The 25,592-nt window shown below is 38.2% G+C and overlaps 1 protein-coding gene across 1 annotated transcript; it reads left to right on the top strand.

Moving 5' to 3' along the window:
- Positions 1-1,930: 1,930 nt before the first annotated feature.
- On the top strand, positions 1,931-25,592 carry LOC109058383 (acetylcholine receptor subunit beta-like). Its single transcript, XM_042726977.1, is given in 12 exon segments — positions 1,931-2,065; positions 7,564-7,690; positions 9,239-9,284; positions 9,695-9,804; position 9,900; positions 17,607-17,714; positions 18,292-18,436; positions 19,006-19,191; positions 19,570-19,793; positions 20,844-21,019; positions 25,121-25,268; positions 25,449-25,592. Coding segments are annotated over 12 exon segments (1,473 nt in total). The 5' UTR covers positions 1,931-2,004; the 3' UTR covers positions 25,590-25,592.

Genomic DNA, 25,592 nt, shown 5'->3' with positions numbered 1-25,592 from the left:
ACGAAAATGGCACATCTGTGGTGTTTTGCAGCATTGGAAGGAACAACCCAATACAGTCATGCATGAACCAATATTTACTGGACACATTAAAAATTCAAATGAAAAAAAAAAAATGACGAGGAGGATGATGATTCCTGTTTAGTATTTATCAACTCACTGTTACTCTTAATACTCTATTCTGCATACACTCTCAGCCCTGCATTTGCAATAGAATCTATATCTATTTCTATAAGTCTATGGGAGACATATTATTGAACATTATTGAATAAAACTAATATATTTGTATGATTGTAAAACCAAAGTGTGATTTGTTTTATATTCTGCTGGTAAGCCTGTGACAAAAGCCATTCACATGTATCATTCAATGCCCTTATTTAAAGTAAAGCATTTTAACAGGCGCTCAGGTAAGTGCCAGAGTTTGCCATCTCAATAGAATTTTACAGGCGAGTCAGCATTAGTTATGGGTTGTTAAGTTGACTTCTATAATGATTAAATTGGCAGAGGACCAAACAGTGAATGTGGTGCTTAAGCACAGCACGGCTCGACAGGAGACAGGTGGCATGTGTTCCAAGCGACTTTTGCATTGGTCCCATGCAAAAGCAGGCTTCGCTAAAGAGCGATTATCCCACTAACTGTGTAGAAAAAACTTCAGCAAACCCCTGCCCTCTGATTTCAAAAGGCCCATCAAAGTGTCAACACTCTAGAGCAGCAGAATAAATCTCATCCTTTAATCTAATTGGTGGGATAAAGCTGCATAATTTATTTTAACAGCTCTGATGAATTACATAAAAGTCCAGCACATTAATACAACTCCTCTTGAGCCAAAAGCACCCCAGAACTGTATAAATATGCTGGCGTGGATTCAAACACATCAAACACTTTGTCTTATGGAAAAGCACATTGGGGGAAGACTCTCAGTGACGAGCTCAATGTGGGTCGACACGAGCGCTCTGCCTCTTTTGTGGGATGCAGGAAATAGTTCATAATTTTGAATGTGTCAGCGGGTGCTTTTAGAAAGTCAAATGTCATATGGGATGAAATTTACATTTAAATGTACCATGCATGTGCTCTTTTAGTCTCTGGAAAGGGATTTGTGTTAGAAAAACAGACTCCATTCATGACTCCAGGCCCTTTGTTACCATATGTCATCTCTACACCGCAAATACAGCACAGTAGCTGCATTTTAAGTGGTTATTATATCAAAAAGATATGTTTAAAGTCTGTTATTACACAGATTCTGCCTCAAAAGTGGCATAAATTCATTTACATTTTCAGAAATTCCATGCAGCTGCAGAAATAATGTTAAGTTGTAGAGTCTTGATAATGTTTTTGACAAAAAAGGTATGGCATTGAAGAAAAAAACATAAGTTACAAATTAAAATATGAAAGTAAATGTATAGGTATATATAGGCCTACTGCAAGTATACCTCTTTATAATGTTTATGAAATAAGTCTCTTATGCTCACCAAGGCTGCATTTATTTGATAAACAGTAATACTGTGAAGTATTATAGCATTTTAGACTTTTTTTTTCTGTTGTAATATATATATTTTTTATGTAATTTATTACTGTGGTGGCAAAGCTGAATTTTCAGCTTCCCTTCAGAAATCATTCTAATATGCTGATTTGGTGCTTAGTTATTTTAAATAGTAATAATATTTCACAGTACTGTTTTACTGCATTTTTTATTAAATAAATGCTGCCATCATTATTTCAAAATTAGGAAAAACTAATCATTTTTTAAGATATGTGAGGGAATAATTATCGTCATTCCCTTTTTTAGTTTTCTTCTATGAAATAGGCTACTATTTTATTAGATAGCTAATGTTTAGTGGTGGTGAACTCAAGAGTGTGTGCGCGCAGCCGCATGCGGTGTGTCTGTAATCCGAGCTCAGTGACAGCGGTCTGACTTCACGCCAACTGTGTGTGCTGGAACAAACACGGATGAGCCCTCACGTTAACGCTCTATGAAGATATCCCGGTGATTTTATTTGGTGATTCGCCATGAAGGCCCAGAACTGGTTTATTTTTACCTGCTGCCTCTGTGACCTGAGTGCAATGGCAGGTAAGTTTAAGTTTCCAAAGTGAATTTGTGCGTTGCGCGCACGTGTGAACGTGCAGTAAACTTTAAAGTAACGTTACGCGTGATCTGATATGATTAGCTGATAGTTAATCCAACTTCTAACGTCCTACAACACCAAAGGGGTTTCAATTTTACTTTATTGTAGCCGCCTTTGTTTAAATTGGAATTGGTACTGTTTTTACATCTACATTTAAGTTGTGAATTTTAGTATAGCTCTCCAAACAGTGCATAAAAAATGTTTATTTAAACATTATTCCACAACATTTTTACTCCATTCACAAAATCTGTCTAGCTTTCTCACTACTATTAAGCTTTTGATAAATATTTTACCTTTAAAGTAAATACATCAAGCCTGTAGTTTGCATTTATTTTCATTCATTTTTTAAAACATAAACCCAGGGCCTTATTTTACAGTATGCCATACTGTATGATAAACAGAGGTCCTTTACCATGACAGAGGCTAAATGACTTTAAACTCACCACAGTGTGAAAAGGTTCAATTGCAGTATCATGTCAGTCATACTTTGAGGATATTTTTGTCATGAGTGAGGGCTGTAGTGAATAGTAAGTGACATTACTGTGCAATTATTAAGTCTTTCCAACAATTCTACTTTACGAATTGGCATAAAACCTCATGGCAGTGCCGTATATTTATTGATCACACCTTTGTATAGATATTACAGTCATTAATGTAAAGCCCTACTTGTTCTATCATATCTGTAGCATACATTATAGCTCTGTAATATTTTTAATTCAAAAACCCTAAGAGTGATTTGAAACATGTATCTGCCATTGTGTTACTATTTGGTGTTGACTGATACATAAATTAATGTTTTGGTGTGTAAACCATGGTATGTCAAAAACAATGGCTGTGTGAAATGAAAGCTGATAAAACAGAAAGTATGATAGAATGAGTCACCACCTGTAAAAATGATGTAACATAAAAGGGACATTTTCTAAAGAGTTGTTTTTATTAGGAGAGTACCCATGGGAAGACTGTTAATTAACCTCAAGTCAGACTGTCATCAGGAAACTCTTCATATTAAAAGTTGATTTAAAAGGTGTTTCAGAGAGGTGTAACTGCGGTAATTATTTTAGGGAAGCTTTCAGTGGGACTGTGAGCAGCAGCATGGTATATTCTCTGTAAGGCCTCATTTATTTCCCAGTTTAAATGCTCATACAGAGAAGAAAAAAAACAATTTCTCATTTCCGTAAAGTTTCTCCCATGATACTATCTTTTAAAATTGGAATACAGGATTTGGGTTTCTTTTCGCAATTAAAGCCACTTAAAGTTATTACTCACAAGAAAAGTCGGTCAAAACAGTAAAACTGCTGTAAATGTGTGCATGTGCTCAAAACAGCAGCCGTTGGTAGTGGCGGTTGGTAATGAAGGTGGCGCGTGTCGTTTGTAACTGTCAGTTTGTATTCTGGAGGGCTCGAGCTGGCGCCTGGAGGTGTGAGACTTGATGAATGTGGCACCCCTAGAAGGCCCGCTTATAGATGGCTAACCTTCGAAAGAAGTGTTGGGAGGGAAAAAAATGGCAGTCGTGATTCATAAAAACATCAGCGATGGCCGGGCGAGCGGAGTAAACAGTCATCCTCAAAACTGTGCATGATTGCAGGTCTAAGAACACCCAAGGCTGTGCGCTTTGGCTGAGCCTCTTATCTGTTCAGCTTATGTTCAGATTTTTAGATCCATCCATCCATCCATCCATCATTACACAGAGCTGTATTCAACGATTTAACGATTAGGCAGTAAACTGCCCCCTACACAAGACATTCTGGGCTTTAACCCGCAAAACCCTTAATACTCAGACCCTTAAAGGGATACTCCACCACAAAATGAAAAATCTTGTCATTAATCACTTACCCCCATGTCGTTCCAACCCGTAAGCTTTGTTTGTCTTCTGAACACAATTTAAGATAGTTTTGGATGAAAACCGGGAGGCCTGTGACTGTCCCATAGACTCAATAACAGCGTCAAGGTCCAGAAAAGTATGAAAACCATCGTCAGATAGAATACTCCATCAGCTGCCATCAGTGATTCAACCGTAACGTTTTTGAAGCGACGAGCAATACTTTTTGGTACACGAAGAACAACAAAATAATGACTTTATTCAACAGTTCCTCTCCTCTGTGTTCTCTCCAAATCATGTAGCCCGCCATTTTGGGCAAATTCTGAGTCAGTACGCATCATACTTTTTCATTCTTTCCGGATCTTGACACTGGTTTATTTGGCAGTCCTATGGGACAAAAAAGGTATGGGCATTGAAGAAAAAAACATAAGTTACAAATTAAAATATGAAAGTAAATGTATAGGTATATATAGTGCCTACTGCAAGTATACCTCTTTATAATGTTTATGAAATAAGTCCGCTTATGCTCACCAGAGGCTGCATTTATTTGATAAACAGTAATAAACTGTGAAGTATTATAGCATTTTAGACTTTTTTTTTTTCTGTTGTAATATAATATTTTTTATGTAATTTATTACTGTGGTGGCAAAGCTGAATTTTTCAGCTTCCCTTCAGAAATCATTCTAATATGCTGATTTGGTGCTTAGTTATTTTTAAATAGTAATAAATATTTCACAGTACTGTTTTAACTACTGCATTTTTTATTAAATAAATGCTGCCATCATTATTTCAAAATTAGGAAAAACTAATCATTTTTTTTAAGATATGTGAGGGAATATTATCGTCCATTCCCATTTTTTAGTTTTCTTCTATGAAACAATAGGCTACTATTTTATTAGATAGCTAATGTTTAGTGTGGTGTGAACTCAAGAGTTGTGTGCTGTGCAGCCGCATGCGTGTGTCTGTAATCCGAGCTCAGTGACAGCGGGTCTGACTTCACTCCAACTGTGTGTGCTGGAACAAAACACGGATGAGCCCTCACGTTAACGCTCTATGAAGATATATCCCGGTGATTTTATTTGGTTATTCGATGCGCCATGCAAGGCCCAGAACTGGTTTATTTTTTACCTGCTGCTGCCTCTGCCGTGACCTGAGTGCAATCATGGCAGGTAAGTTTAAGTTTCCAAAGTGAATTTGTGCGTTGCGCGCACGTGTGAACGTGCAGTAAACTTTAAAGTAACGTTACGCGTGATCTGATATGATTAGCTGATAGTTAATCCAACTTCTAACGTCCTACAACTCCCTACACACCAAAGGGGCGTTTCAATTTTACTTTTATTGTAGCCGCCTTTGTTTAAAATTGGAATTGGTACTGGTTTTTACATCTACTTTAAAGTTGTGAATTTTTAGTATGCTCTCCGCAAACAGTGCATAAAAAATGTTTATTTAAACATTATTCCACAACATTTTTACTCCATTCACAAAATCTGTCTAGCTTTCTCACTACTATTAAGCTTTTGATAAATATTTTACCTTTAAAGTAAAATACATCAAGCCTGTAGTTTGCATTTATTTTCATTCATTTTAAAACATAAACCCAGGGCCTTATTTTACAGTATGCCATACTGTATGATAAACAGAGGTCTTACCATGACAGAGGCTAAATGACTTTAACTCACCACAGTGTGAAAAGGTCAATTGCAGTATCATGTCAGTCATACTTTGAGGATATTTTGTCATGAGTGAGGGCTGTAGTGAATAGTAAGTGACATTACTGTGCAATTATTAAGTCTTTCACAATTCTACTTTACGAATTGGCATAAAACCTCATGGCAGTGCCGTATATTTATTGATCACACCTTTGTATAGATATTACAGTCATTAATGTAAAGCCCTACTTGTTCTATCATATCTGTAGCATACATTATAGCTCTGTAATATTTTTAATTCAAAAACCCTAAGAGTGATTTGAAACATGTATCTGCCATTGTTTACTATTTGGTTGACTGATACATAAATTAATGTTTTGGTGTGTAAACCATGGTATGTCAAAACAATGGCTGTGTGAAATGAAGCATAAAACAGAAAGTATGATAGAATGAGTCACCACCTGTAAAAATGATGTAACATAAAAGGGACATTTTCTAAAGAGTTGTTTTTATGAGTACCCATGGGAAGACTGTTAATTAACCTCAAGTCAGACTGTCATCAGGAACTCTTCATATTAAAAGTTGATTTAAAGGTGTTTCAGAGAGGTTAACTGCGGTAATTATTTTAGGGAAGCTTTCAGTGGGACTGTTGAGCAGCAGATGGTATATTCTCTGTAAGGCCTCATTTATTTCCCAGTTTAAATGCTCATACAGAGAAGAAAAAAAACAATTTCTCATTTCCGTAAAGTTTCTCCCATGATACTATCTTTTAAAATTGGAATACAGGATTTGGGTTTCTTTCGCAATTAAAGCCACTTAAAGTTATTTACTCACAAGGAGACTTGAAAAACAGTAAAACTGCTGTAAATGTGTGCATGTGCTCAAAACAGCAGCCGTTGGTAGTGGCGGTTGGTAATGAAGGTGGCGCGTGTCGTTTGTAACTGTCAGTTTGTATTCTGGAGGGCTCGAGCTGGCGAGACTTGATGAATGTGGCACCCCTAGAAGGCCCGCTTATAGATGCGGCTAACCTTCGAAAGAAGTGTTGGGAGGGAAAAAAATGGCAGTCGTGATGCATAAAAACATCAGCGATGGCCGGGCGAGCGGAGTAAACAGTCATCCTCAAAACTGTGCATGATGCAGGTCTAAGAACACCCAAGGCTGTGCGCTTGGCTGAGCCTCTTATCTGTTCAGCTTATGTTCAGATTTTTAGATCCATCCATCCATCCATCCATCATTACACAGAGCTGTATTCAACGATTTAACGATTAGGCAATAAACTGCCCCCTACACAAGACATTCTGGGCTTTAACCCGCAAAACCCTTAATACTCAGACCCTTAAAGGGATACTCCACCACAAAATGAAAATCTTGTCATTAATCACTTACCCCCATGTCGTTCCAAACCCGTAAAAGCTTTGTTTGTCTTCTGAACACAATTTAAGATATTTTGGATGAAAACCGGGAGGCTTGTGACTGTCCCATAGACTAAATAACAGCGTCAAGGTCCAGAAAAGTATGAAAACCATCGTCAGAATACTCCATCTGCCATCAGTGATTCAACCGTAACGTTATGAAGCGACGAGAATACTTTTTGTACACGAAGAAAACAAAAATAATGACTTTATTCAACAGTTCCTCTCCTCTGTGTCTCTCCAAATCAGCGTACATTTTTTCAAACAAAACCAATAAGCACCAAACATACTTCACATTCTTTCCTGGATCTTGACACTGTTATTTATTTGGCAGTCTATGGGACAGTCTCAAGCCTCCCGGTTTTCATCCAAAATATCTTAAATTGTGTTCCGAAGACGAACAAAGCTTTTATGGGTTTGGAACAACAAGGGGGTAAGTGATTAATGACAAGATTTTCATTTTGCGGTGGAGTAACCCTTTAAGATTAAAGACTTAAGGGTAGGAGAGAGTTGTGCTTCTGTATTTATCTGCTTTCTCAGAAGCACAACAACATCTTTTCCAGGTGCATCAGAAGATCGGCTGATGAAGAAACTGTTTTCTTCATACAATGTTAAAGTGCGTCCTGCAAGGAGCCCAGAGGAAAGGGTCGTCGTGAGGATAGGCATGACCCTCTCATTGTTTGTCAGCCTGATATGAAGATACAAACACACATAGTTATGTAGTTTAATAGGCACATACCATTAATATTCATATTAAATTATTCTTTTAGTGTATTTCATCTTTAAAAATACTGCTTTATTCTTTGGATTGATGTGTATTGTGAAAAGTGCTATAAAAATAAGTTTGACTTGACTTGTATGTTATATTAATTATGGTATTTATTATTAGTAGTATTATTAAGGGAATTAGGACTGCAAAAAGCGGATCATTTATTAGATTAGATTTTTTAGAAGATGTGGTTAGTTACTTGTTATTTAAACAAACAGTGTGCAATGCTGGGATTCTTAAAGAGGGAGTCAAAAATACTTGGGAGTCATCATTTTATGATGAATTTAATTTTATTTCCCTTGGTGTATCACAAGAGTTTTTGCTTATGTCACATATACGTCTTAGGGTACATTTGCAGAAGAAAAACTGCTTCAGTTCTTTGTAGGCCCATAATAAAAGCTAGTTTGAACCGAGTCTGACGTTGGTTCAGCTGTTCAGTGTGTGAATTTGGTATGTGAATCAGGTTATGGTATCCTTCACTTCCTAAAACAGGGGTTTAATAACCAGGTCTCGGGTGACAGTGCACACGCACATTTGTGTTTTTGCAAAAGTTTTAGAGTTACTTCATAATCAAGGTCTTTTTTTTGCTCTGAATAGAAAGGAACATGACCTTCTCTGCATGTCTTATGAACAGTTATTTCACTTGAATTTTGCTTGAACAGCCAAATGTATGTCCAAAACCATATATATATTGAGATAGCATTAATGTATCATCCCAAATAACTGTATTCAGCCTGGAGCTATACACACACTGAAATCATTACATGTACTGTATATTAATAATATAAAGTGTATATACAATGTCTGTATGAGTGGTAAGGTGTGTGTTGACCCATCCCCCAACTGTCTGTGTTCTGTACTGAGACTGGGACAGCTGACATTCCTACACTATATTTAAATAGCATTCAGGACTGTACTGATCTGACCAGGTCTTTCCCTTGTCTTCTAATTATATCCCATCACCCCCTCCTCCCACTGCAGCCAGGGATCCCATTATTTGTCTTGACTCTAAACAAACATCAGAGGCAGAGAATTTAGGGATCCTTCTTTATAGATACGGTTTTGTTTTTCTTCCTAATCCCCCATTTTTTCATCAACTGTCAAGAAAAACAGCAGTTTTAGAAATAATAATAAGATACAATCCTAGTATAATATAGTGTTCGGTGGATACAATAGATTGCTGATATTTCTTTTAAACTGTTCTTATTGGTGGAGTAAATATAAACTAAATATTTGTCCATACTGTGTCTTAAATGTGAGTTACTCAATATGTAACTTCTTATTTATTGAACTGTTGCATAAAAGCAACATCACACTTGCATTCATTCTGTTGTTCGCACCGGTGGCCAAATCACAGACATGCACTCTTAAATGTGTAATATTGATTAATAGTAAAACCACTGCACACCTGCATCCACTAATTAAGTTAACGAATTATTTTTATTTTGTTTCATGCTTTTTGTGTTCTAGAACATGAAAGATGAGGAGATGAACACTATTGTTATTATGAACTTGGTAAGTCAGCACAATTTCTTCTGGCTCCTGTGTGTCATTTTGAGAAATAACTTTCACTTTTGCACTATTCAAATTTATAAAGCTTTATTTGCATTGAGGAAAAGTTATCTGTCATCTATCATCATAATTTCCTGCGCTAAAATTACCACACAAGACGAACTCTAGCAATAAGAACTAGGATCAATATACACAGTAACTTCGAATGCAAAATGAAAAATTATGCAAATGCTGTTGATAATATGTATGGACAAATGTGCAGAGATATTGCATTTGGTATAATTAATGACACAAGCCAGATCATTTGAAATCATTTGATTAAATGATGAACTGGTTGTACTTATAATTTCTACGATGACCCTCATTTATCTGCACATGAACATACACACGCACACCATTTTGTGCTCTTGCAGGAGTGGAACGATTATCGCCTCTCCTGGAACCCGAAAGATTATGGGGGAATTGATGTGTTGCGTATCCCTTCTGGAAAAGTGTGGCTTCCTGATATTGTTCTCATCAATAAGTGAGTTATAAGTGTGTGTGTGTGTGTGTGTGTGTGTGTGTGTGCGTGCGTGGGTGTGTGTGTTGCTTCGCATATTATCTCAAAGAACCTATGAGTGTGGGGCACATTATCTTAGAGAGCCTTTGCTGAGTTTCTGCTATAACAGCAGAAATAACAGAAATCATCAAAGCTTTTGTGAAGCTTGTCAAGAGAGGTGTACTTTCTCTATCTGTTCCTTTCTCACCCACTCACACTGTAATGTCCAGGTAGACCCCCATCACTGCTGGTGTAAATATCCTTCCTCCTTCATTCATCTCTGCTTTATAACCAATTAAACAACACCGCTGTCCGCTAGCAGCCTTGCTGGTCCTTCGTTCACTCCTACACACACACACACACACACACACACACACACACACACACACACACACACACACACACACACACACACACAAACTGCATCCCACACTGTTCAATGAGGGACATCTTTAAGTCCCACAGCACCATTACCGTAATAGATGGGGCGTTTTAAAGGCCTGGTTTGTGTCCAGTGAGGATTATATACCAGTGCTCTATGGTTTAGGGCTCAAATGGTCGATCTATCTGAATTGTAGGTATTCCCTTACTAAAAAGAAGTTTATTCAAGTGCGCTATTAGTTTACTTCTTTTAAACTAAAAATAGGAAAGTATGCTTTTAGTTTACTTTTTATGTACTTCTCAGAAATGGGCTTTATGTACTCCTCAGAAATATACTTAAAATGACATTTAGGTATACTTGACTTATACTTACAAAAAGTCTAAGGGCCCTATTTTAACGATCTGAAACGCAAGTGTCAAAGCGCGAAGCGCAAGTAACTTTGTGGGCGGGTCTCGGCGCTGTTGCTATTTTCCCGGCGGGATAAATGGCTCTTGCGCCTGGCGCAAATCTAAAATGGGTTGGTCTGAAGTAGCTTCATTATTCATAGGTGTGGTTTGGGCGTAACGTGAAATAAACCAATCAGAGCGTCATCCAACATTCCCTTTAAAAGCAGGTGCGCAAGTTCCATTATGGATTGCTATTATTATGGCATATTTACCAGGCGCACGCCAGGAGCGGTTCACAGCCGAGGAGACTGATGTTCTTGTAAGAGCAGTGAAAGACAGAGAAGTTGTGTTGTATGGGGATGGGAGAAACCCACCCAAAATAGCGTCGGTTAAACAGGCGTGGGAGGAAATAGCCACAATTGTTTCATCAGCTGGCATCCCTAGGGACGTCGCACCAGTGCCGCAAGCGCTACAATGACATCAGAAGACGGGGAAAGTCCAAGCTTGCCAGCATCAATCGGGCACGCCGTGTAACAGGAGGTGGATCTGCCTCTACTCAGGACCTGACGCCAGCAGAGGACATCGCTGCGTCCACCCTCACCGCTGAAAGCGTTGAAGGATTTGGGGGTTTTGAAATCGGCACCCAATCAGAAACGCAAGCAGTCCAACCCCAAGGTACACAAATTCACATACAAGGTTTCTTATGAAAATATTTTAATTTATTTACATGAAAAACATTTAACGCAGCCACACAATAAAGAAAAACAATCTAACAGCTTCGCAGGAAGACCCTGGCCTCGAGCGACGTGTGCGCACGGGCCATCTGAGGAGGGAACAGCGCAACCATCAAGGTCCAGACCCACTACACGCCGTGGCAGCATTGCTAGACCGGAGGACCACCCCTTCCTGCAGCTCCAGCAAACCGGATTTGAAATGCTGGAGCGGGAGCTGTCTGGGATGCGGCAAAGTGTGAATGGCCGTCTTGACCGGATGGCGATGTTGCTGCGGCCTCTCGGGTGCATCTCCTCAAGCCTGGAGAGGATTGCTGCAGCCATGGAGCGTGGCCCTTCAAGCGCACCACCACCTCCTGTTGTGCCTCTTCCTCCTTCCCCCACTCCAAAAAGAAATAAACTTTTTCTGTTTAAATATTTTTAACCTCATTTTCCATTTGTATTTTTTTTTTTATCAATTACTGTTTGCTATTGATTTTTCTTTTTGACAAAATACAAAGAAATTTCACAAATAAATTCTTTTGAATGTTTTGGACTCGTTCTCTCTGAATCACGAGTATGGTTATATTTTTGCAATGTAGTATAACATTAGACTGAGATAAATTTGCTTACCTCACTATAGACGATACAGCAGTTCTTCTGTCAAATAAGCTCTCCTCTCCCGTGCTGCTGCTGGGGCATTTGGGTTAAGTGGCATCGCCACATGCAGTTCACCATCACGTCTCCTTAAGTCCTCTAATATTTCTTCATCTATGTCAACAACACAACCTTGATTTATGGAAATGTTGTGTAAAACACAACACGCCACAAAGAATGCTGCGACCTTTTGAGGACTGTACTGTAAAGTGCCTCCTGATCTATCCAAACACCTGAAGCGCATTTTCAGTATGCCGAACGTTCGTTCAATTACACAGCGTGTTTGTGTGTGTTTTTCTATTAAACTGCATTTCACGAATTGTTGCTGGCATCAAATATGGTGTCATCAGCCATGTCTTTAACGGATACCCGTTGTCCCCTAGCAGCCACCCATCCAACGGGGGATTCCCCTCGAAGATGGCAGGAATGGTAGAGTTTGCCAGTATGAATGAGTCGTTGCTCGAGCCAGGATAATTCGCAAAGACATGGGTGATTTTACTTTAAGCATCGCAAATGACTTGTACGTTGATTGAATAGGTTCCCTTGCGGTTGATGTACAGTCAGGGCCAAATGTTTTGAGAATTACATAAATATTGGAAATTGGAAAAGTTGCTGCTTAAGTTTTTATAATAGCAATTTGCATATACTCCAGAATGTTATGAAGAGTGATCAGATGAATTGCATAGTCCTTCTTTGCCATGCAAAATTAACTTAATCCCAAAAAAATCTTTCCACTGCATTTCACTGGCTGTCATTAAAGGACCTGCTGAGATCATTTCAGTAATCATCTTGTTAACTCAGGTGAGAATGTTGACGAGCACAAGGCTGGAGATCATTATGTCAGGCTGATTGGGTTAGAATGGCAGACTTGACATGTTAAAAGGAGGGTGATGCTTGAAATCATTGTTCTTCCATTGTTAACCATGGTGACCTGCAAAGAAACGCAAGCAGCCATCATTGCGTTGCATAAAAATGGCTTCACAGGCAAGCATGTTGTGGCTACTAAGATTGCACCTAAATCAACAATTTATAGGTTCATCAAGAACTTCAAGGAAAGAGGTTCAATTTTTGTAAAGAAGTCTTCAGTGTGTCCAAGAAAGTCCAGCAAGCGCCAGGATCGTCTCCTAAAGAGGATTCAGCTGCGGGATTGGAGTGCCACCAGTGCAGAGCTTGCTCAGGAATGGCAGCAGGCAGGTGTGAGCGCATCTGCACGCACAGTGAGGCCAAGACTTTTGGAAGATGGCCTGGTGTCAAGAAGGGCAGCAAAGAAGCCACCTCTCTCCAAAAAAAACATCAGGGACAGATTGATCTTCTGCAGAAAGTATAGTGAATGGACTGCTGAGGACTGGGGCAAAGTCATATTCTCCGATGAAGCCCCTTTCCGATTGTTTGGGGCATCTGGAAAAAGGCTTGTCCGGAGAAGAAAAGGTGAGCGCTACCATCAGTCCTGTGTCATGCCAACAGTAAAGCATCCTGACACCATTCATGTGTGGGGTTGCTTCTCATCCAAGGGAGTGGGCTCACTCACAATTCTGCCCAAAAACACAGCCATGAATAAAGAATGGTACCAAAACACCCTCCAACAGCAACAGTTTGGTGAAGAACAATGCATTTTCCAGCACGATGGAGCACCATGCCATAAGACAAAAGTGATAACTAAGTGGCTCGGGGACCAGAATGTTGAAATTTTGGGTCCATGGCCTGGAAACTCCCCAGATCTTAATCCCATTGAGAACTTGTGGTCAATCCTCAAGAGGCGGGTGGACAAACAAAAACCCACCTCTTGGACAAACTCCAAGAAGTTATTATGAAAGAATGGATTGCTATCAGTCAGGATTTGGCCCAGAAGTTGATTGAGAGCATGCCCAGTCGAATTGCAGAGGTCCTGAAAAAGAAGGGCCAACACTGCAAATACTGACTCTTTGCATAAATGTCATGTAATTGTCGATAAAAGCCTTTGAAAACGTATGAAGTGCTTGTAATTATATTTCAGTACATCACAGAAACAACTGAAACAAAGATCTAAAAGCAGTTTAGCAGCAAACTTTTTGAAAACTAATATTTATGTAATTCTCAAAACTTTTGGCCACGACTGTATACAAGTGCGTTTTCTGATGGGGCACGTAGCTGCACATGGGTGCAGTCTATAACACCAAGGACACCAGGGAACCCATACTTCGCACAAAATGCCTGCTTTGCTCTTTCCTGGTTGTCAGGTGTGACGGGGAATTTGATGTATTCCCCAGCATGTCGGACTAGACCTGATGTAACTGCATGTACAGCCGAACTTATGGCAGATTGTGAAATGCCTCCAATGGAGCTAAGGGGGTGCTGCAACGACCCAGATGCATAGAAATGCAATGCCGCTGTAACCTTTACTGCCACGGGGAAGGCATAGGGACATTGTGCATCAGTCCCCAACTCATCTGCCAGGAGATGGCAGATGTCTGTCACAGCCGGGTCAGGCGTAGCTTTCTTATGCATTCCTCCTCACTGAGGGAGAGATAGGTCTGTCTGGGCCGGTATACCCTCTCCCTCCGGCGTCTAATTCGTTGTCCCAAGACATAATCCATCTCACTGTGCAAAAGAAAAAAATATGAGCAAGCTCAACTTAACTGGTAAGTTGAAGACTAAGGTTTTTAATGTACTTACATTATGGTAAAGGAGATTTCACAGTCTTTTTTTTTTCAGTCTTTCAGTTTTTTCAGTCGATTTTTTTTCCTGGTTCTTGACGGACAAACCAATTTGTCAGATGTCCTTATATACATATATGCCTTGCCACTATTGGGCAAACAGGTCTGATCCTTAATTACTACAATTAGCCTGAATAATTTGTAAACTAGATTTATGCCTATTTTTTCACATCTTCGTGGCACACCACAATGATTTCCGTCATCTCATGTGTTAATATTTTTTTAGTGTAACATTTTATGATTTGCAAATTATAACTGTTGCATCTGTGTAGATTACATGAGCAAAGTGTATGCACGTTGTGCACGCTATACATTATGGTCAAGCATGCGCCCTTAAAATAGCATAATGAACAACGCGCCACTGACTTTAGACTAGGTTTTTTCTGGTCAGTGGCGCAATTGTTTAATGGAACAGCAAAATAGCACCAGGGATTGTTTGCGCCGGAACACGCCTCCTTTTTTGCGCTGAACCGCCCAGGGAGCGCAAGTTCATTCACTAGTTTAACGACGTGCTTCTGTGGAGGGAAAAGCACGCTTTGCGTGGGTGCAAAATAGGAATGACACATGCGTCGGTGTACAAAGTCAATTGCGCTGGGTGCAAGATAGGGCCCCAAATATGTTTGAACTATACTTGTGCTCCTAGAATCTGTGTTTTCATTGTTATACGGTAGAGGGCGCTAGTACACATCTTCTGTACAGAATTTCCAAAAAAAAAAACACAAGTGAAGAAGAAAAAGAAACAACAGATACTAACATGTAATCTAACTCGATCATCTGACATGAAACAACATCAAAACTGTAAAGTTATGGAATAAAATGTCGTCCGATGAAGAGGTAATAAATACAGTCAAGCTTTGGGGTGTTGATCGACTCCATCTACATTTTGATTATCATTCAGAATTCAATTCATAGTCTTTTTTCATAGTCGTTTTTTGTTCAAAATGTTATTTCTTAATTTTTTTTATGAAACTTACCCACACTAAAGTGTTTTAAAAAAAGAATGCATGAAGCTAGAATAAAATGTGTTTGTTTACATGCAGATACCCTGTTTTTTCTTCGGATGTTTTGTATGTTCAGATATTCATATAACAAAATATATACAAAATAAAACCTAAATAGGGATATAGTAGTATACTTAAAGTATGATGTAAAGTTCACTTCCGGGTCTGTTGTGAGTGCGTTCACGACGCTGCAGTGACGCTGCTGACATGTTATCTTTGTTATTGGGTGCACCATAAAACAGTCAGCAGCGTCATATGTCAGCAGCGTCGTGAACGCACTCACAACAGACCTGGGAGAGAAGACAATGCTGAATACAGTCGTAATTTTTGTTATTTTTGGAGCAAAATGTATATTCGATGCTTCAACAAATTCTAACTGACCCTCTGATGTCACATGGACTACTTTGAAGATGTTTTTATTACCTTTCTGGACATGGACAGTATACCATACATACATTTTCAATGGAGGGACAGAAAGCTCTCGGACTAAATCTAAAATATCTTAAACTGTGTTCCGAAGATGAACGGATGTCTTATGGGTTTGGAACGACATGAGGGTGAGTCATTAATGACATAATTTTCATTTTTGGGTGAACTAACAACACTTTAATTAGTAAACTATCAGTATACCTATAAGTTCACTTTTATTATAATTGCAGTACAAACTACAAACATAGAGGTAAACTAGTTTTGTACTCAAAGTTTGCTACTGTTACATATACTTAAAGTATACTTAAAAGTATACTTTTATATACTAGAAAGTGGGGCAATTTAGTCCCAAGGAGTATTGAAACAGTACACTTACAAGTATACTAATAGAAAACTGATATTTGTATACTTGCTACGTAAAGTATGCTTAAAAATATACTTGAACTTGACTTAAGTATACTTAATAAAATAAACTTGAAGTATACTACTTTTTGGTAAGGGTTAATCTGACCTATTATGAAACAACCATACAAGATGTGATAAAGTAACGTAATTTGACAGTGTCATGTAAGTAACTCCAAGATAACAATGATCAGAGGCTGTCAAGCTTCTGAAAGGACATAATAAAGTAGTAGTCCATACACTTTGTACACTGTGTCCTGAGTCATATTATAGCTTTGTGTCAGGAATGGGTGGAAATTCAAGCCATTATTCACTGTAAATCATACACACTTACATACAAGATGATAAAGAGCCAATGGCATTTCCCAGCACCTGGCACAAAGCACACCAAATTTGAATATGTGCAAGTACAATGAATTTATTTTTTTATTTTTGGCAAGCTACCCCTTTAAGTACTTTGGTCTACTCTGAAATGTTCTTTAAAATTGCAGACTAGTATCAGCACACAGAGAAACCTCCAATGCATTCAGCACCTCACAGGCTTCTTAAGAAGCTCATATTGTTCTTGGAGACGTAATGCAAGAGTCCTTGTTTCTTAGCATTACTGAGTGTATATAACGAGAGCCAAATAATCAGTGATGATGAGTGTTCATGGTTCATCAGTGATAATGCAGCTAAAATTTGCAGTATGTTTTATTATTTTTTTTTTTTTTTAAATGATTCCAATCTGTCTGTACTGTTCATACTGATAGAAAATATGCCAATATTGTTGAATGTGCAGTTTATGTTTAGTTTAGTTACAAACTCTGAACTGATTCTTGTTACACTAACATACTCCTAACATTCTCACTATTAACTAGTTAGGCTTATTAGCATGCCTATTATTAACATATTGGCTGTTTATTAGTACTTATAAAGCACATATGCAAATAAACTCTGTTTTTTTTATATTCAAACTCCTCACTTTCATTCTGAATCTGAGAATGTCAGTGTGGACACTTTTGGATTTTCAGGGAAATAGGCAATAGTGTACCCATCTAAATTGCCTTAACTTTAATGTTTACATTTTTGGTAATGATATACAAGTTTATCTGCATCAAAAACATTGTGTGTGTGTGTGTGAGCAGCAATGAGGCGTGTTTGGTGTAGCTCTACAGGTCCATGTGCAGGCCTACAGTAACGGCCGTGTGACGTTGACGCCACCAGCACTTTACAAGTGTTCCTGTGGGGTGAAGGTAAATTCTGCAATGCAGCATGTGTATTAATTTGTCTATTAATATTATAGGTTCCACTATCATCAGTGCTTTAATGATTTCTTTTGAGCACTCGGTATTGTTCTTGTTGATGAATGTTCAGCACCTTTCAGTAAATACTATAGTATGAGAGTAAGTTATGGATGAGACCTTTAAATACTGTATTGAAGTGGAAAATCATAAGAAGTTCAATGACGCATTGAATCACTAGTGTTTATACTCAGCACAACTGCACTGAATATATTACTGTAGGACACTGCTGGGGAGAATCTCTTGTTGAAAATGTTTACTTTACCTCGTATAAGTGAGGATCTCTTTCATTCTGTCTGCTTCTTTTGTACTTGTTTTGTGAACTTTTTTCCCCTCCTCATTTGCATTGCTGCTTTTGTTTGGCCTCGCTCTAGTTTGGCTGTGTTTGATGTTCCGTCTGGTCTTTGCATGTGTGAAAAGTAGAAAGAGAGCTGATTAAAGGAAGATCTGAGAGGAAAGATGCTCATCAGACAAGCGCACACACTAACATGCACAAACTCTTTTTCGGTACCGTTTTCTCCATCTGCAGGTGACATACTTTCCTTTCGACTGGCAAAATTGCACCATGGTTTTCCGCTCATATACATATGATTCCTCAGAAGTGGATCTGCAGCATGGCCTTGATAAGAGAGGAAATGAAATCCGAGAGATAGTCTATGACACAGGCTTTAGTGATAATGGCACCCTAACACTACCCCTTGACGTTCATGAACATTAAGATCATTCAAAGAATTGATCTAAGACTACAACATCAAACACCTAGAAATGCCTTATTAACCTCTCATGACACCTAAACAACAGCTTAAAAAAATACTCAACCACTAAAAAACACATTCTAGCAACTATTAAGAACCCACCTAGAACAGGGTGTTCAAGCCAATTCCTGGAGGGCCACTGTCCTGCAGATGTCTAATTAAACAAACCTAAATCAGCTAATCAAGGTCTTCAGACTCACTCACGTCTGCATGACATTGGCCCTCTGGGAGAAGTATTGGACACCCCTGACCTAGAACAACGTTCTGTAAAGCCTTTGTACTTTATTTCAGCCTTTGGTATTAAATGAATGCAATTCTTTTAATGCAATATTTTACATTAAACTGTAACATTTCAGTTGCTCAATGGCTTAGACTGCTTCAATTCACTCAAAATGACAATGATGTATGATGTCAAAGTAATGTTCTACCACGTATCCAACTATACACGAAAACAAAAAAGCTTTTGTTTTTCTGGTCTCTCATCCCAGAGAGTGGAGAATGGCATATTCGTCACAAGGTTTCTAGGAAGAATGTGCGAGAGGACCTGTATGAGGACATCACCTTCTGCCTGATCATCGAGAGGAAGCCCATGTATTACGTGTTTAACATCATCCTGCCCTGTATCCTCATCACCATCATTGCCATTTTTAACTTCTACTTGCCACCTGATGCAGGTAAAATCTGATGCCAGGGTGTGTTACAAATGGTTAAATCAATCAAATCCACTTATGCACAGAAAATGAATGAACATCAATACAAATGGCCATTTTATTAGATTGGGGTTTTATTGACCTTGAACTAATGAATGTCCTATTATTGTCCGTTATAAATATAGTTTATACCTGCACAGTTAAACAGTCTTTCAATCTTGCAATTCTCCCAGTTAAAAGAGTAACAAATCATGAAGGGATCATTAGTACAAGCTAATTCCACAGCTTATACAGTCTGGTCTATTAATTCCAATATAAACTGTACAATTAACCTAATCACAAAAAAAAAAGACTCTAAGCGTATGCATGAATAGATCAAGAGGAGCTCTCTTTTCTTTTCAGGGGAGAAGATGGGTCTTTCCATCAACGTACTGCTGACTTTAACTGTCTTCCTGCTTCTGCTTGCCAACAAAGTCCCAGAAACATCTCTAGGTGTTCCCATTATTGTCAACTACTTAATGTTCACCATGATCCTGGTCACCTTTTCTGTCATCCTCAGTGTTGTGGTGCTCAACCTTCACCATCGCTCCCCCAACACACACCAGATGCCCCTCTGGGTGCACAAGGTCAGTCCAGAAGATCTCATATAGCATATGAACTTGCTTTTTACAAACTGGAATCATGCTTGATGAAGTTACAGTAAGTCTTTATTGCAGGGTGGAATTTTTTTTTCTTTTAATTTTTTTTTTGGTTGAGAATAAATTAGCATTAGCAAAGCACAGCCACTCTGCTTTTGTAAGGAGATGCACATCCTTTTGTGAAAATTATGTGGAGTCAGCTGCTTTCAACAAATGGACGGCTACATTGTTAAAATGACAGATGCAGAAAATGTTTCCATTTAGCATTTTCTTTTATTAAACAACACCACAAAACAACCACAAACTCAAAAAAAAAACCAAAAAAAAAAAAACAAAAAAAACAAACAAACAAAAAATAAATAAACAAACAAAAAATTACAACAAATTCATTATAACAAAGAGATTGTACAGCAAAATAACAGCATCTTTCCAAAAAGCTGCCTATTATGTTAGACTATTAACCTTTACCAATGGCTGTGAGCTCTACATTATTTAAACTTATTAAAAGCCATGGCCTCTTCATCACCCCAGTGACCAATTTATACCTTCTATTAACACCTGTTTCAAGCCACCCAAACACAAGTGGACAACCTTTCTAAAGATTATAATAAAAAAGCAGCATTTCATTATTCACATTCAGTACAGTTTTGCAGGACGTTCACTCGTGACAGCAAGGCCATGTGAAAACAGACGTGTGATGCAAGGCTGAAAGATTATTTGCTGGCCAAGTGCAATCTGTCTCTTTCTTTTAGAGCCTTTGTGAAGTCATGCAGATGAAGCGAGGACTCAGCCATCTCTAGGCCACTGTTGTTCCACAACACTCTGTTTTAAGAAGCACTGTTGTGCTATTAATAAAGTGCACTAGAAATTATCGTTTTGCTTACATAAGTATTATTTTGCTGTGGATGATAGAGGATGGATGAATAAGAAACATGAACAGTTCGAAAATCATACACACAACACTCATTCTGAGTAAATCAACATCTGTTATTACAGTATATGCATTTTAATAAGAGTGTAAATTTACATTTCTTCTAGATCTTCATCCACATGTTGCCTCCATACCTGGGGATGCTGCGACCTAAAGAGGAGACCCCTCTTTTTCTTGAGAAACCTGCCAAAAAGGAGAACACCCAAGCCATCAGCAGAGTGGCCGATGAGTACTTCATCCGCAAGCCCAACAACACCAACTTCCTCTTCCCCAAACACCACAGGTGAGCTCCGAGGTTATCTGGAGGTCACAGATCAGTAGGGTCATAGTTCAAAGGGGTCAATTTGAACAGAAGGGAGAAGAGAACTGATTAGTACTGATAATAGTGTTGCCACTTGAGCACAGGTACACAATAATAAGTATTCAGTAATGTTATTATGATAACTTTGGAGCCATGTTTAAAGACCCCAGGCCACATTGAAAATCTGGGATTCAAAATCTAAATCTGGACAAAATTCTAGAACTTTGGAAAAAAGAATGGTTGGATGTAAAAGGAAACTCTTTTAGATTCCGCGCTAGGTTTCTAGGTTGCTAAACACATAACTAATTATGTGTTGATAATATATTTTGTAATGAAAAACTGTAGCCTGTTTAATTAGAAAAATGCAAAATAGAGGCATTTTGACTGCTGGTCTCACACTCGTGGACCCCCGGTGTATGTGTGTGAGCACAGTTAAATGCCTTAGGGTTTGATTAATCCTTACTCTCTCTCTTCTACACTTTAAATCACCTCAACCAGGGAATTTCTCTCTCGGCGAGCTGTGTGTGTCTGGGGTATATATATGTGTGTGTGTGTGTGTTTATATGGGGAGTGCGAAAAAAGAAGAAATCATCACTAAAATAAAAACGATCAGCACAAATTGGCTCTGACACATTAGACCTGCCCTGCATCAGGCTCAAGAGAGAGGCGGAAGAGATGTAGAGACAGGGGAGAGAGGGGGAAGATGAGAAAGAAATTCGATGAGGCAGCGGTAACTTGCTTTTTAATTGGTTTTATAGCGTCTTTTGGCACCATTGCCACCATGTTTTAGTCAAATTAGTCTTTCCTGATTAGTCATCTGTGTCTGCTGACGTATGGAATGAGGAGGGAGAGGGAAGGAAAAAGCGAAGGGATGAAAAAAAAACAAATCTTCAAGACCGGCAGAGGATGCCATTGACCTTTTGTTTAATTAATTTAAAACACGGTCTTATGCAGCCACTCGCCAGACTTTTGACTATTGCCATCTAACTTGTTCTGCCCAAGATATGTAAAACATAACTTGCAACATATAACCACAGTTTGATTTTTAAATGTGATATTAACCAACCCCACACGTTTCAAAGGGAAGATTTGTTTAATGGTTTTGATAGACAGATCTCATGCTTGTCAAGGCTGCATTTATTTCATTGATTAGAAATAAAATTGTAATATTGTGAAAAATTACTGCAATTTAAAACAGCTCTTTTCTATTTTATTATGTTTAAAAATGCAGTTTATTCCTGTGATAGCAAATTTGAAATTTCAGCATCATTACTCCAGTCTTCAGTGTCACATGATCCTTCAGAAATCATACTAATATGCTGATTCGGTGCCCAAGAACTGTGTATTATTATTATCAGTGTTCAAATAGAAAAAACTAATTCAGGATTCTTTGATGAATAGAAAATTCAAATGAAAAGCATTTATTTGAAATAGAAACCTGTAATGGTTTCTGTAATGTAAATTAGTTTAACAATTATAAATGTATTTACTGTCACTTTTGATCAATTCGAAGCAATTCATGAAAAATTCATGTAGACTTTGTCTATAACCACTGTACTACTCTTCATTATTTCTCAGACATACTCTGGAAAAGAAATAATTTATGCAGAATATACCTACTTGCCTAAACCTTTGAATACCATAAACTCTGGATATCTTTGAACCTTGCATACTTTGTAAAATCCAGTGTTTATTTCTTCGTTGGAAGTTCTCGTTTTAGCATCCTGTGATGTTTTCCCCTGGAGGACTGATAAAATGCTGTGTTCACTGACTCCAGAAACCTGTAAAACAGATTGGAGCTTTGCCATTCTGAATATGCATCTGATGGTAACTTGTGGCTCTAATTGTAGAAAGAAAGAAAAGAAACTTATAATGAGTGCTTAAATGAATTTTAACAATATGTTTTACACTTTGATTTGATCTATCATCTGCTGTGATGATGTTAATGCTGTTTCAAGTCCTAGATGTAGCACATGTTTTAACACACACTCCTCAGCTGGGCTAAAGCTTGCCTCTGCTCTGTTCTCCCAATCCGCTGTGCTCTCAGCCTGGCATTAACGTATGTCTCAGTCTAATGGGGTTCCACTCAGGTCACTGAAGCTCACTGGGGAACCACAGACTACCTGCAATGAACTCCTGTACCTGCACCTGAATACACAAGTAGACATGAGAGCTGTGAGGAATGAAGAGTCACACTGCCCCCTTGTGATGGGAAGTGGAGGGGTCGTATCTGAGAAATGGATGAAGAGAAAGAGAAGGGATTCATAATGAAACAGATGTTAGCGAACAGATTCACAAAAGAGGAATGCAACACATCAGCAGTGATAAGCATTTCATCAGCACATTGGAAGGATTTCATGGGTGGGTGGTGACACCATCAGCATAAAGCAGGGATTTGGAAAAAAGAGAAAGGAAAGAATGACTGTTAGTGGGTGGCTGAATGATTGAGTGAGTGTGTTAATGAAAGAGTGAATTATAAAATAAGTGAGAGTGAATATGATCTGCTGCGCACGCACGCACAGCAAGAAAAGGTGCACTGCCAAATGCATTCTAAGGCTTTAAACGCTTGCACCCTTTTCTCAAGGACAAAGTAATGTGATCCTCCACGGATTTAGACTTGCTGTTTGAGGTTTTAGCCTGTGTTCATAACTTTCTGATCAGTCCAAGAAATTTACTGAGCTTAACTCTTAAAGTGTTTTTATAAATTATTGCAGTGTTTATCATGAAGAAATTGTTTGTGCACACCATTAATTAATGAGCCCTCATAATCTTTATCCTCTTAACACGCAAAAATCGCTGGAGGCCTCAAATTATTGTTTCACTTTCACAGCATGTTAAAACATCACACTGTTACTTGAAATGAACAAACTGTGCATCATTAGAAAGATTAAAGGATCTAGCTTTGATATTTGAAAAAACTGTTGCAGTGACAGAAATGTATTAATTTATGTCAGGAGTACAAAATAATAAGTCCGTTCATGTTATACTTCGAAAAGAAAAACAGCATGCATGGGTATGTCATTTATGTCCCCATGCCAAAATGGTTTCACTCAGCTATACATCACAATAACTTTAAACTTCTGAGAAAAAAAATGACATTTAAAGGTGTAGTCCACCCAAAAATTACAATTATATCACTCATGTTGTTCCAAAGCTGTACAAATTTTCTTTTTTCTGCATTACACAAAAGCAGATGTTTTAAAGAATGTTGGTAACCAAACAGTTTTGGTTACCAATAACTTCCATTGTATTTTTTGTCCATATAATAAAAATCACTAAGAACTGAAACAGTTTAAACTCATACAGGTTTGGAAATACATGATGGTGAGTAAATGATGACAGAATTTTCTTAAGTTATACTGTAAAGAATTTTCTTTGAAACAGTTTTCACTCAGACATTGCTAGTAAATTTCACAAAGAATTAAAAAGAAATAGCAAAGTAGAAAGAATTATTTTTTTTTTTTTGTAAAACATAACATTTGTTTTATTTACAACTTCCAAAAAAAATGACCGTGTACTAGTATGAGGACATTAACAAGTTTTACCACAATTATTATTACATTATATTTTATATTACATTCATGCATTTGGCAGATGCTTTTATCCAAAGCAATCAAGGTTTATGTTTATTCAGTTGATGCATTTCCAGGGAATCAAACCCATGAACTTGGTGTTGCTAATGACATAAGAATATGTTTCATATGGAACAGAGCATTTCTGGTTGATTTGTACAAACATTTGAAGGTAACTATCACTACCATTAAAGGCATACTTCACTTTCAACTGGCTAGTCACCATTGACTTGCATATTGTTTTTTTTTTTGTTTTTTTTTCTCGATACTGTGGATGTCAATGGGGACCAGCAACTTAAGGTGAACCATTCCTTTAATTATGTACCATAAGAATGTTCAAAGGTAACTTAAGCTTGCAATGCATTGGTTAAGCATTCTCATAAGCATTTGCATGTTTATATAGAGTATGTTTCTGGGCAGTACACATACAAAATAATGCCAAGCATGTTCTGAATTTAATAAAGGTGTTGTGATGTACAGTGATATTCCTCCTATATTGCCTGTGGTGCAGGTACCAGCCTGATGGTCCGTGCACAGACCTGAGGAAGTTCATTGACGGCCCCAGTCATTACCTCACCCTTCCTCCAGATCTCAAGGCAGCTGTGGAGGCCGTCACTTACATCGCAGAGCAGCTGCAGGCAGAGAAAGATTACGAGGCTGTAAGTGATTTATAAAGAGAACTATAGCCAACTATGACAGAATTATAGGTTACTTTTCCTGCTACTGTCTGTGTGTCAGAGCTCTGTAAATCTTTATTTTTGCAATCACCTTCACATTTTCATTCTCCTTTTTTTCTTTCTACTTTCTCTACTATCTTTTCCTCTTCCTATCTGCCTCAGTTAAAGGAGGACTGGCAGTATGTTGCCATGGTGGTTGATCGACTCTTCCTCTGGATCTTTGTGATTTTTACCACTCTTGGGACACTGGGCATTTTTGCTGATGCCAGCTTCAATGCCACACCTACTGACCCCTTTCCCTAAATC

Source organism: Cyprinus carpio, chromosome B7 (assembly GCF_018340385.1).
Source record: "Cyprinus carpio isolate SPL01 chromosome B7, ASM1834038v1, whole genome shotgun sequence".
NCBI lineage: Eukaryota > Metazoa > Chordata > Actinopteri > Cypriniformes > Cyprinidae > Cyprinus > Cyprinus carpio.
The sequence above is the reverse complement of the archived record's forward strand: the minus strand, read 5'-3'. Positions and strand labels throughout refer to the sequence as shown.